The sequence below is a fragment of the Pygocentrus nattereri genome, chromosome 9, assembly GCF_015220715.1.
Source record: "Pygocentrus nattereri isolate fPygNat1 chromosome 9, fPygNat1.pri, whole genome shotgun sequence".
NCBI classification, from domain to species: domain Eukaryota; kingdom Metazoa; phylum Chordata; class Actinopteri; order Characiformes; family Serrasalmidae; genus Pygocentrus; species Pygocentrus nattereri.
In genome coordinates, this window is record NC_051219.1 from 37,616,584 (window position 1) to 37,630,931 (window position 14,348).

General features: G+C 39.2%; 1 protein-coding gene across 1 annotated transcript; it reads right to left on the reverse strand.

The window, feature by feature from the left end:
* Positions 1-646: 646 nt before the first annotated feature.
* Positions 647-14,127, reverse strand: LOC108434670 (membrane metallo-endopeptidase-like 1). Its single transcript, XM_017709993.2, has 23 exons — positions 13,813-14,127; positions 13,554-13,601; positions 12,282-12,332; positions 10,486-10,647; positions 9,610-9,690; positions 9,339-9,434; positions 8,993-9,111; positions 8,813-8,881; positions 8,553-8,687; positions 7,686-7,775; positions 7,477-7,613; positions 6,181-6,274; positions 5,969-6,097; positions 5,592-5,690; positions 5,355-5,438; positions 5,112-5,215; positions 4,896-4,954; positions 3,069-3,188; positions 2,848-2,981; positions 2,628-2,693; positions 2,462-2,557; positions 2,026-2,102; positions 647-1,937 (listed from the first exon to the last, which is right to left on the reverse strand). The coding sequence occupies exons 1-23, from the start codon at positions 13,934-13,936 to the stop codon at positions 1,838-1,840; spliced, it is 2,274 nt and encodes a 757-aa protein (XP_017565482.1). The 5' UTR covers positions 13,937-14,127; the 3' UTR covers positions 647-1,837.
* Between the last annotated feature and the right edge of the window lie 221 nt (positions 14,128-14,348).

The following is a 14,348-nucleotide window of genomic DNA, read 5'->3' on the forward strand; positions in this document are numbered from 1 at the left end:
TTGCTTTAACAATTTATTATACATAATCAATCGACTTTGGACCCAGCGTGCAATGAGATTCTGAACTAGATCCAGCAGATCTGGGCCAAAGCATATTTGCTATGTGGGTGGTGGGCTGCATTCAAGCTACTCACCAAAGGTCCAAAACCTACAAAACTACCAAACCCAAAACATACTGACTAAAGAAGCCGCATTCAAAACCACATACAACTATACTATAAATACTACACTACTGAAGGCACTTATAATGGTGAGCTATTTTTGACATATATACTATGGATGCGGTTCTGCAGCCATAACACATCAAAATAGTACCTCCACTGCATTTAGTGAAGTAGTATGGCAGAATGCGGTTTTGGGGCGCAGCCCTGGTCCTGCTATTTAGCAGACTATTCCACTTTCACATGATGGTGCATAAATAGTGTATTAATATAAGCAATGCAAAATTAAGATACCCTTAACAGGACAAATTATATAAAAAAGCGTTTATCTCTATGACAAACACTGCAGTTTATTAATATGCATATTGGCACTGTTACTGTACACAGCCTTAAAGTAATTGGCACAACACCATATATTACATTGTTGTCACTTAAAACATTATCAATAGACTATTAATATGTATTTGATAGTGATAAGCAGAATATTAGCAATGATAATATCACAAATTCTTTAATATGCTTTTTCTGAACAGTTCAACAGTCCAACAGTCCATTACAAGCTCAGGAAAATGTAGATCATAAAACAATATTCAGTTTTTATCCAGCCAGTAGAGATGTGCAATGCACTTCATGGGGCTTGCAGTGGACTTCAGCAAAAATCAGGTGAACATTTTGAAAAACCTCTCATGTAAGGATCCAAAATTGTTACAGCATCTTAAAAACATAAAAACCTACCCATTCACTACCCACCTACTGTCAGTGAATAACAACACTTAACAGTTGTGTATTGTTTTGGTCATAAACAGCATTAAATGGGCATCCTGGCCTAAAACATTATATATATATATATATACACACACACAAACCTCAAAACCTCGTATCTCCATTTTTGTCGATTTTCAATTTTTGACATAATTTGAAAATGCATGTTTGCCTTTACATTCTGTGTATGGACCAGAAGGATGGACCAGAATAAACGGCCAAAAATGACTTGGAAAAAAAGTCTGGTTCCATTGACATATATTGAAAGCAATGCATGTTTTTTCCTTCTCCTGTAAAGTTACCATTTTGGAGATACAAGGTTTTGTTCCGACAGCAGCGATCTATAAAGAAATGCACTACTATACAATACATGCATTTATCAGTTAGTGGGGGCAGGCGGACAAACCGCTCACCCTCATGTTTCTGCCCCAAAACACATACAGTTTTGCAAGAGTGCTTCCCACCTTCAAGCTACATCATCAGACTGGGGGTTTTCTTTTCTTTAAACCCTTAAATCTCAGTCTGGGGACTGGAGGTGGTTTACAACACATGTAGTGATGGTTCCATTTTCATTTTGGCTGGAGTGCCCCATTAACTCTTGGAGCCCCAAACTATTTCTCAGCATTTTTCACTATGAACCCATTTGTGTCACAGTGGACCCATTTATGACTGAAGTATGTAAGTAATGCAGGTTTTTTTTTTTTTTTTTTAAATAAAACAAGTACAATAGGGATTCCCCCTATTAAAGTTTAGGGGAAATAAAGCAAACCACTTCATAGCATAAAAAAAAATACATATAAAAATGAATAAAATTAAAAAAAATTGTTTAATGCTAAAACCACACCAACAATAAAAGATAAATCAAAGAGACCAGCATCTAATACTGTGTTCCTACTGATGACCATCAGAAAAGCCTACCATACTCGACACTTCACAGGTGGATTCATTGGACTACCTGGTTTGCAGTGAAAAGCTTCAGAAAAGGCATCAAAGTTCTGCAAGGATCCCAGTACTCTGAGAACAGAAACAGACAGCAGTGGCAGGGATAGAGGATGAACTGGACTTTGTGAGAGTTCAGCAGATGAGAAAAGTAGCTGTTTACCTGTAGTTCAGGGGGCTGTGAGAGTCTGTCCGGATGGACTGGCTGGCATACTCTGGCCGATACGTGCCACACCAAACCTGAAATAATTCACCAACACTCTGGTTACGGCATTGGTAATTCAAATAAAAATGCTCCGTCACTTAAATCTATCATGTTTATCCATCACAGTAAGGTATTACTGCATGCTGTGTCTAAGGTCAACTGCACTGTTAAATATGAAAGGGCCCATAATCACTGAAAAATAATTTAAATTCCCTGCTTTTTTAAAATAAGAGTTTGATGTAGTATGTAAACATTGCAAGATTTAAAACACACGTTCATATATGGAAACTAACCAGTCTGTTTTTAAATCATTATGGTTGTAATATAACAACAGTGTCAGTACATTTCCTGATTAAACTGATTAGATAAATCACAGGGTTGGCACAGATCTGACCTGTGCAAAGTTCAGGAAGAAGAGTTGGTAATTGTTCAAATCCAGACCAGGTAAGTAAGGCTCCACTCCCTCTGCTTCACGCCATTTCTTGTAGGCCTGCAGGGAAAATTTAAAGTTATCTAAGAAATAATTTAGAGCCCTCATGAATGAATGAATGTGCATGTACCTTGTATGCCTGGCGTACTCCTCCATTATCTGCAATATTTTCTCCCAACGTACTGATGCCGTACACCTGCCACAGAGCAGGCTTATATTTACAATTGCCCAAGAACTACATGAATTTGTCCTTTAAAAAAAAGTTTCAGATTCCCTGTTCTAGCTCACTACCTGAGCTACAGTAAGCAAACTGAAACCCAAAACTCATGATGGGATTCTTATAAACTTACATTCTGCCCCCCGGCAAGGTCCCATGTAAAATTCCCATATTGCTGCACCATACACTGTGACTGGGCCCTGAAGTGTTCAGCAGAGAAATTACTCCACCAGTTCAGCACATTTCCATCTTTGTCAAACTTCCGTCCTGCATTTGAGGCAAAGACATGTGACAGATGAGCTGTGGTATTTTTAAAGCCTGCTAGACTGGATTCATAATTTAAGTATGACCTACCATTATCATCAAAACCATGAGTGATCTCATGACCAATAACCATCCCGATTCCTCCAAAGTTGAGGGCCTGCAGCTGATCCTTGCTATAGAAGGGAGGCTGTAGAATCCCAGCAGGAAACACTGTAGGACACAGACAACAAGACAAACCAGGCCAGTGTGGTTAAAAAAATAGACAATTATAATAATAGTGAAACTATAGAAACTCGGCAGCAATGTCTTCTTCTCTGAGAACATTTCTTGGTGAAATCTGATGGACTGAACTGTCTATTGATCAGTGCAAGACCGTGCACATACAGTTCATATAACAAACTGCACTTTCTTGGCATTTTGAAATAAACGAACGATATGCAACATAAATAGAATCAAAACATACCATTCACTCACTCAGTCAATTCAGACCGTAAGCTGCAAAGAAGTTTTGAATTCATCCTTGTTATGCTGTGACAACCATTCATATACACTATATTGCCAAATGTATTCACTCACCCATCCAAATCATTGAATTCAGGTGTTCCAATCACTTCCATGACCACAGTTGTATAAAACCAAGCACCTAGGCTTGCAGACGGCTTCTACAAACATTAGTGAAAGAATGGGTCGCTCTCAGGAGCTCAATGAATTCCAGTGTGATACCGTGATAGGATGTCGCCCGTGCAACAAGCCCAGTCGTGAAATTTCCTCACTACTAAATATTCCACAGTCAATCGTCAGTGGTATTATAACAAAGTGGAAGCGATTTGGAACGATAGCAACTCAGTCAAAGTGGTAGGCCATGTAAAATGACAGAGCTGCATCAGCAGATGCCGAGGCGCATAGTGCAAAGAGGTCGACAACTTTCTGCAGAGTCAATCACACTATATTGACAAAGTTTGGAGGTCTGTAGTATGTACATATGGCCTCTCGTTCCACCTACAACAGTTTAGCCACCCATTAACAAAAAAAAGCATTATTAGGTGAGGATGTAGGGTAAAATTCTGCTGCTGACTGTCAGAAAACAAATGCATTTTTGCAGCTTTCCAACAGATCTAGACATCCAAAAAGAGTGTCTAAGATTTCAGTTATTTTTTTGGTGTCCTTGAGTATTTTAGCGTAAACTTACATGTCAACTCAGGCTGCTTTTTGAACAAGCCAATAAAAAAATTTTTAAAAAAAACTGAGGTCCTTTTTCATATCTCAGTCCTAAAAATACAACAAAAACAATCTGTTTAATTCTAAGGCAGGAATCAAACAGATTTAATAGGGGGGAAAATTCACACAGAGCAAAGTCCGTCAGACCAGAAACCTCTCGTATGCTTCACAACATGATGACTAAAGAAGCTGCCATAAGTGGTATTAAGCCTAGTGGAACAATGAATATACATATTGTTAATGTGTTGTTGCTATTATAAAAGAAGATGGTGGATATCAGCCTGAGCTCATGTAAACTAGCCTCTGTAACATCCTTTTACCAAGACTCCTGTCTTGTGAAAGCAGAAACTCTTAACTTTTCTGTAGTAGATAATGCTAGGATGCTAGATAATGCTACAATATCCCTATATGTGCTCACACATTGCATCACTTGGTGGTGGTAGGACAGTGTTCAATACTTTATCCTTTTTTAGAGATTAAACATAACTGGGGAAAAAAAAAAAAAAAAAAAAAAGGTGAATGGGTTGGAGCTGAATCTGGCCCATGAGCCACTACTTGTCTATCCTGGCTCAAAAGGATAAAGAAAGGCTGGAAAATGATTTTGAATAAATTAAATATGACCTTTTTGATAGATAAATGGAAAGACACACAAGAAAAAATAAATAAAATTCAAGAAAAAACATGGAATATAGTCCTTACCAATCTGGTTTCTGTTGGGTGAGTAGAAAGCGTTCACCACTGCTGCTCCAATCATCCAACTGTCAGAGCAATGTGCACACAATAGCAATCACAGGTGGTGTCTGATGCTCCTCAAACAACAGCTGTTAGAAAATCCCTTATTGATGGGCAGGAAATCTTCATACAAAGTTTACAGTAAAGACCCTCCAATACATGCCAAATTAGGGATAAACTCACAAATCTGTGTCTACTGGCTCCCTCAGTTTCCTCAGGCTCTTCTGAGCAGCTGCACGTAGATTCTTCAGCATGTTCTCAAAGTATGCATCCTTGCTGAAGTTAAGCTGTATTACAGGGAGAATATACATCATTTTGAAAATAAATAAGATTAAAGTAAGTTTTTAATAAGAACAATAATAAGTGCACTTCTGATATAAGTCTGTGTGGGATAGAAAAGAATAGCAGGAGCTGTTTCCTCAATACATGTTCATATTCCAGATCAAGTTGGTCATTCTCCTCCTCCAGAATAAAATCAGGGTAACCAATCTGATCTTTTATAGCCATGGCCTAAAACACAAATTAGTATAAGGTTTAGCTCTACAAAACATCAGTCATCACAATTGCTTGCAATAGGTATGTTTAAACTATTTCCTTCAGTTTTCTGTTTAAAGAAAATAATATGAATGATTAAAATACTGCCTTTTTATGGTATTATCTTGCCTTATCTCTCGCCATGCGCTTGGACTGATCATCCATCCAGTTCAGCTCTTCCAGTGTCTCTACAAAAGCCTCCTGTATTCTACTGATGAGATCACGGACCTATCAAACAGAAAATAGACCATTTGCTCCAGAAGAAGTGTAAGCAGTCACCTTAAATCAGGGGTGTCCAATCATGGTCCTGGAGATGTAAAACCCTCCCCACAAGCCCCAGGGAGAGTTCGGATCCAACATACCTGGCTCTAATATTCAGATGCCCCTTGAAAGACTTCATTACCCTGTCCAGGTGTGTTAGATTAGAAGTAGATCTAGGTGGTAGATCTCCAGGATCAGGACTGAGCATCCCCGCCTTAAAGCCTGATGTGCGTTGGGCTGGTTACCATGCGTTTGCTTTCCCCTGCAAACATCTGCTGGACGTACAGAGCTCCGACAGCATTCTCCAGGGAATTCTGGACGTAGCGAACACAGTCTCTCCAATGTGCATCCACTAATGTGTTTCGGTACAAGGCCTAGCACAGACAACAGGGCTTTGTTTCAGTCAAACAGAGAGTACGGTGGTATAACTACCGTCCAAAACTGTGCTGTGACTCACTTTTTTATACTGTGCCCTGGCATCCTTAAAGCGACGGCTCAGGTTGCTGACTTTATCTGTGATGAGGTGCCAGGTTAGATAGTTCCTTAAGGTCCTGCAGAATCAGAAACATCTCATTACATTTTAAGGTTATACAATGACACCAGAATCATAGCAAGATCAAACAGACAGATATTTTAACTGACTGATATTCCAACTGATATTTGATCATTATTGTACCCTGGAGGCATCGCTGGGCTACTGCACTTAAAAAGTCTGCATTTTATTGACTGAATTAATTCGTATTTGAACTAAGTTTGTAATCCTATAGAACAACCAGTGCCAATCCAGGTAGACGCTGTCCCAATTTCTACATTTTATAAAATGTTTATGCATCAGCACATATGTATGTTAAAAATACTGGCATCAGCCCACATCCCACATTCCCAATTCCCTATTGAATTCAATACAATTCCTAGGGTGATAAACTCCATCCTCCGTTTCCGTCCTCCTCTTGTTGATACCAGATAGTAAATAAACAAATGAGACTTAATGGTTATTATGATTGTTTGCTCTGATTTCTTTAAACAGAGCGATCCGTAACAAACAGCGGAGAGATCTGTGACATAAAACAATTCTGAATATTACAATATCAAAAAAAGACAAATGAGCAGTGTGTCTTGTGAACAGTAACTCGGACATGAATGAGATCTCTCAGCAGTTTGGTCACGTCAGCTGGACGGAGTCAGTAATGCAACTTAATATGAAGTGTAATAGTTCCAAGTTTCAGTAGTGAGTGCCTTAAGATGCCATGTCCACTGTACTTTTTATACTGCAAATACTATTATTGTTATATAGTTATAAGTCATGGTCCACACTGCACTTGTTTTTTTTTTGGTGTCCTTGGTATGGGCTACTTTGAGTGTTAACGCTATTGCACAAAGTTGCTCTTTTTGCTAGGGTTGCAGTATCAGAAATGAAAAAGTAGTATCAAGCCACACCTAGCAATGGCCAGCAGACCCATCTGTGCAGCAAAACACCACATACACACTAGTGAACACACACACACACTACGGGGGCAGTGAGCACACTTACCTAGAGCATTGAGCAGCCCTATCCACAATGCCCCGGGAGCAGTTGGGGGACAGGTGCCTTGCTCAAGGGCACTTCAGTCTCTTGTTATTTGCTCAGGGGATTGAACCAGCGATCTTATGGTCACAAGGCTTGGTCCCTAACCTCCAGCACACGACTGCCCCCAAATATACAAAATAAATGCAAGTCATTACAAGAGTTAAATGATGTTGTTAGTGGTCTCACCTTTTGCTGTATCTGGCAACCACCTCACCAAGCTTCTGCAAGTATGGTGTGCAGTAAACCACAACCTCCTCATCAGGCTGAACTGTTATGAACACTTCTGACAGGACACCACGCACAAAACGTGTCCAGTTGAACCCCTGAAGAGAAAATAAACAGCTAACCTGCATGTTCTACCAAAAGCAATGGAAAAGAAGCATCAGAGTACTTACATTTAGAGTGAATGCTCTGTGTAAATCAAGTAGCGTCATCTTGTTATAGAGAAGAGTCACATCCTGTCTATCTTGAGCTGGGCTGCTCACCTGAGAAATACAAGGGCAGCTGCATCCATGCAGACATGTTCAGACATGCATCTATGCAATTCAGCTTAAAAAGTAAAGCTGATTACAACTGTTTACAATACAATCCAACTTCAAATTGGAAAGCTGTCCTTACGCTAAATGGAAACTTCACTGATTTGTCAAAATTTCTGCATAATTAAACCATTTCGATGTAAACAAAGTCATTCAGAATGGTTTAATATGAAATAGTTAATTGTAGAAAAACTTACCAACTCAGATTTTGTATTAGAAGTGGTGAAAGGAACCAGGAATTGTGATGTCTACAACTGAAAAGAGTTAAAATATTTTATGACAATCCAAAACAACTAGGGAATTTACACATGTCCTATGATTTGTGCTAATAATGGTATAACAGTTTTAAATTTCAAAAAAAAAAAAAAAAGCTCTCTTTGGGGGCTATTTTGCCCTATATGTGCCTCATTGCCATTAATGGGTTTTAAAGAACATTTTAGGTCAAAACTTTATCTCAAAACAATTAAAACATTAAGCATTCAATGCAATATCTTCCTGGGAGGTAGCTTTTAGAGGTAGCAAATGCTTTGGTACATCTGGTTCCTCACCTCTACTACTGTAAACAAAACTCGATAAGTTTCTCTATAAACTTTTTTCACATTGGACCACTTTGCATGATTTTGTTTACATTGTAATCATTTAATTATGCAGACATTTTGAAAAGTAAGTGGAATTCCCCTTTAAACAGTTGAACTCTATTTGAATATGGCTGTTTTTGTTTATTACATTCGCAATGTCCGTCTCCAGCTGCATCACTTGCAGTGCATCCTCTCGAACCCTGGCCTCATCACTTGTCAAGTTTCTGGCCTCACGTGTCATCTGCATGACTGATATCATGAACTGTAGGTATGCCTCACGCACCTGTTAGACATATATAAAGTATATGCAAGCAGTACTAATACACATTACCTACACATGCACTGCACTATGTGGTAAAAAAAAAAAAATACATATATACGTTTTTCGCTCCTTTTATGGTACATTACCATTTTATATTCCCCTTCCTCGCTGAAATAGTAATCTCGAGTTGGTAACCCTTGACCTGGTTGATCAATCTGTCAAAAGCAACATAGAACAGGATTTATCCCGATTTATCTCTGCAAAGTAATTACAGTTAAAAAGAATCCAAGAATTGAATTATGGAGAATAATTTCAGTCTAACGCACATAGAGGACGTGCTGGTTTGAATCCCGATCATCTGTCCACACAAACAAGTCAAACAGTACCCTTTTGTGGAAACGGGAGATGAACAAAGCCAATGTGTCCTCCAGACTCCACTCATAGTCTTTCCATAAGCAAGAATAAAACGTCAATCAGAGAAGATAATGTGATCTTAATGTAACTGTGTATAATCAAGATTAATGCACACAGCAGATTTATGCAATTATTTTTTCCAATGCATATTAAGCCCATTATCTACCTCAAGACGAATTCATTCCTTCCTTACTACACTGTTCACAAGCACCTTTAGCATCTAACACGGTACGCAATTATGAAGGTGGATGAAGTGACCTGCTGTAGTATTCCAGTCGTCGGAGGCAACAGGCCAGCCCCCAACATCATCGATAAGGTCCAGCAAAGGCTGAGCACCTCGCTTCTCAATTAAATCTGAACACAGAACACCACAAAAGCCAGCACAGAGCAGTAGTACATGCACACTACAATAACAGACATTATTATTATTATTATTATTATTATTATTATTATTATTATTATTATCATCATCATTATATTGTGAATCAGCAAATACTGTAGTTTGCATGATACCACAGTATCAACTCACTTTCATTCATGCAAGATGTATACAGAACCTTTGCCTTTCGAACAGCCTCACGATCCAGCTCACTTTCTGCCTCCAAAACCCCTAGAAGAGAAGAATATATTCAACATACATAATTTTTGGTCATAACATTTCCACATACGCAGTACTGAAACACTGTTGTATTATGTGTAAATCTCATATTAATTTAATGGGCTTAGCCTAGTTCTGGACTATTATGAACTCATTGTACTGTAATATAGTATTGTGCTGTACTGTCTTGCTTATTGCAGTATGTGTAGTCTATGTCTTGGTAACTGTGTGGTCCAGGTAACTTACTCTGATGTACTGTAAACTTGTCACCAACAGAATAAAACCTTGTATATCCACCACTTCTGAGTTTTTTTTTTTTATATAATATGAAAATATAATTTCTACTGCGCTTCCTACTGTGTCAAAATTTCATGATGAACAAACAAATAGCAAAATGACTTGGGACAAAACATTATTTTGTCTTAGATTAAAAGTTAAGCTTCTCCTGTAAGTTATTGCTCGATCTTGTATGTTGCACCATCGCTCTGGAGGAACACAGGGTCAAAACAAAACCCTGTACCTCCACTTTTGTGTTTCCTTATATTTTTCATAATACGACAATGTAATTTCCACTGTCCTTTCTACTACATCAAAATTTCTTAATGAACAGACCAACAGAAATGATGCAAAATCACTTAGGATAAAGTCTTATTAAACTAAAATTTGATTTTGTTTTTTGCTTCTCCTGTAAGGAGATATAAACTGTGATTCAGACAGCAACAATATAAACAGATTGATATTAAAGTTGTTCTTGATCTCAATCTTGATGTCTCTGAGCAGGTTAATCACATTAATAGCGGCCCTCACCTTTGAGTATGGTTTCCAGTTCATCTCTGAGGATGTCAAAGACACTGTAGCGAGAGCTGGTCTCTGGGACCACGTGACGGTCCAACCAACCACCACAAGCATATCTATAAAAGTTCTGGCATGGCTCCACACCTTGGTCCATGTTCTGAAGAAGTCGTGCAGCTGAAGCAGAGAGTAAACATTGAGTATATAGGTCTGCATTACAATACTGGAGTCAGCAACATCTCACAGTTTAATCACTATGAGCAAAACAAAAACTGAAACTCTTTCTACATTAAAAACATGCTGACTTGCATCTTACAGTGGTCCCACACTTAGAATTTTGGTCTACAGATATCTTCTGGTGATGTATCTTGAAGGTGGAAGGAATAATTGATGTATTTTTGGGGAAAGGATATTTGAAATGTATGTTTTTAAATAGAATTACTGCTAGGAAATCAAACATTTTATTGCAACAGAGGAACTGTTACTGTCTTAAAATCATCACTGAAATGGAGAGAGAATGGATTACCCACAGAAATGACCCACCAGTGGAAAACAACAAACTGAAAGCTGAAGTTACTGAGGCAGCAAGCTGTCTAGATATCTTACCTTAGTTTGGCATCTTTTCTCTCACAGAAAGGATAAAGACTTATCTCTGATGTCCATTTTGTGCTGAATGAAAACAGAATCACTACTTTCTTTCTGTTTTTGTTTGACAGTTAAGGTTAGAAGTGGTCACGATTGGCCCCTCCCAGTCCTCCATGTGATTTTATTTACCATTGGTCTTGTTCATGTGCTACCTTGTTTTGATTCTTCACTGTTCTGCCCCCTTGTTTCTAGACTCTGCCCTTGATTGTGTTCTGAAACAATCTTGTGTCTTGTTAACCCTTGTTGTTCCTGTACTTAAGCCCAATGTTTTCCCTCGTTAGTGGCTGGTCTTTGTATGGTGTTGTTTCTTCTGGCCTCCGTTGTGTGTCTAGTCTGTGTTCCATTTCGTTATGTCTGTCCTCCATCTCTCCATGTTGGCTCTTTGACCCTGGACTGTTTAGACCCTGATTATGGATTTGTCCCTAACATATCTCACTTCTCGCAGCATATGCGACTGCTTCATCATCGCTCCCCCGTGTTACAGAGGTAAGGTTAGAGGCTGTATTTATTAGCCTATAGATCAGTAGCTAGCAGTCATGTTTGGTCAACACTGTATGGGTTCCCAATGGTGTTTGTTAAATGCATGCTGGGTATTGTGGAAAGGAAAAACTATACAGAACTATATAAAATATAAACTATATAAAATAGTGCATTCTGTTGAACCTGAGGGGGGCACAATGATAGGGTGGGAGAGGTTATGTGAGTATAAGGATATCTAATCTCATCATAGCAATTGTTTACATAACTGAATGTTACACTTTCCATTTCTTTCAGATTTAGATTTGGAGTTAGCACTTAATGAACCTGGCTAAAGTAAAAGTTTAGGTCATGGGAAAAAGAGTGATGCTTTGTATCAATTATTCTGTGCACTCTTATTTGTAACAGCATTTAACTGGAGTTTGTTCAAATGGGACAGAGTGGAAATCGGATATTATTAAACTGGAACAAAATATACTTGTGTGGCCGTCAATATAACCATACTGAATGTAGCCAGTGTGTGGGATACGCTACCTATAGGTCTAAAACTGATCTCAGGAGTCTGTCTAACTCTGTAAGATTGATGTGAACAATTATGGTTTTACTGTGCAAAAAAAAAAAAAAAAAAAAAAAAAAAACGTTAGAAATGCTAACTAGAATCAGCAGGTGTGCAGTTAAACTTCACTTACCTGAAGTAACACAGGCAGGGGTGGTACAGACATTTCTGTAGCTTGGACATCCTGTGCACACAAAAAAACTGCTCTAGATCTTTGCAAAAAATATCTGGACATTTGTGTTATGGAAAACTGTGTATCTTTTACCTAGGGGATTAGAAATGCAATGCATATTTTTTTTTCTATGAACTTGCCCTTTCACACTGAAGAGAACAATGCCAGACTGTAATGTGCTATTGTAGACTTGTTTTCGCGCACATCAGTCCAGGGGGGAGGCTTGTTGGCTGGTATCTGTGTGCTGTTAAAATTCAGCTGCGTCAGCCCTACTATTATAACCTCTGTTGGCAGCACTGATGATGAAACAGCAGATTACAGTTGATGAAAATCTAATGAAAGGCTCATCAACATGAAACAAATGGAAACTGTCCACTTCAAGATTATGGGTTATTGAATATTTATACGAACTTGAGACAAACTGGCATATTTCCCAAAGGCTAAGTCGGGGCAATGTCCAAAACCACGTTACTATACCATAAATGCCAAAAAAGGACACCACCAACAGTCAGGCATTTACTGCATAATATAGGAGTGGGTGCTTTTGCACACAGCCAATGTTTCCTAGAACAAGTCCTGCACTGCACAGTCCTCCTGCACCTGAGTCACACGATTAGATGATGATCCAATCCTTCTTTGTCTGAATCTGCAGAAGAGCACCAAACTCTGTGGTGCAGGGGTGTCCAGTCTCATCCATGAAGGACTGATTTGACAGCAGGTTCTCTCTCCAACAAAGCAGGTGGTCACATGATGAAACATTTGAAGACTAAGACCAACTGATAAAACAAGCCAGATGTGCTTCCACGTATTTGGATTGAAAACTTGCGGCCACACCGGCCCTTTGCGCACAAGATAGGGCACCCTTGCTGTAGCGCAATGGACCACAGCAGTGTTTCCTTGTGCAGTGTTTAGTGTTTGATCTGTTCCAAACACACCTGATCCAACTCATCAACTCATTATTCAACTAAAGTGGAAGGAAAAGAACTAAAATGTACAGGGAACTGGGCCTCCAGTGTTTCTCAACCTTGTTTCTGAAGGCCCACTGCTCTACTCCCAACACACCTGATCCAACTAATCAGTCCATTAATAGCTCACTATTGAGTTAAAGTGGCAGGAAAAGCACTATGGCCCTCCAGAAACAGGGATGAGACACACTGGGCCACAATACTACAGTAGGAAATCACTGGGCTAAATATCAGAGTGATTTTCTGCCCTGAGGGCCTAAAGACTTACCCTCAGAGGACTCCACGCTCCTTAGTACTCTTGCACTACCAAATTGACCTTTTGAAGAAATTAAACAGTAATTAAAACCGTTTTGTTAGGACAGGGCTCAATAAAAGACATTTAACATGAACTTCTACTCAGAAAAAAGTGAAATACGTCGAATAAATAATGGAATATTATTAATGAGAGCTTGGCTTGTGACATTTCTATATTGTAAACGTGGTGTTTTTGTTAGCTTAGCAACTCGCCTCGCGTGAAACGCGCTCACCTTTCACTGTGGCCAAGTAAATAGCGCCGAGTCCTGCTAACGCACAGCTCACTGCCAAAAGCAGCACGGAGAGTCCGACCTCCACCGCACTCCATCGCTCTTTTCTCAGGTTTCCGTCGTTCATGCTGCCTTGCGTTTTCTCTTCTCTTCTTCATTAAGAGTGATGTTGGGAGCTTAACTTTGTCCTTGGCACATGACCAAACCCGTGGGAGTGACTGCTGATGCTGATGCCATTCAGAGCTCAGAGAGAGACTCGACGCTCTTTAGTGACACTGTCAGGAGAACCTAAGCCTGCAATGGTGTGACTGTGTTTGAATCCCCCTCCTCCTCGCTGTGCGGTGTTTCAGGAAACTACAGTGTTTGCACTTCAGCGAAATACCACTCGAGTGTCAGATTAGGCTGATTAAAAAGGATTAAGAAAATACTGAAACTTCAGTGGGAACAAATTCCAAGAAACATGCAAGTCCCGAACAATGAAGCAAAAATAGCAGACAGCCTGCAACAGAGAGAATAATACTCAGTGCAGAACAGTATGA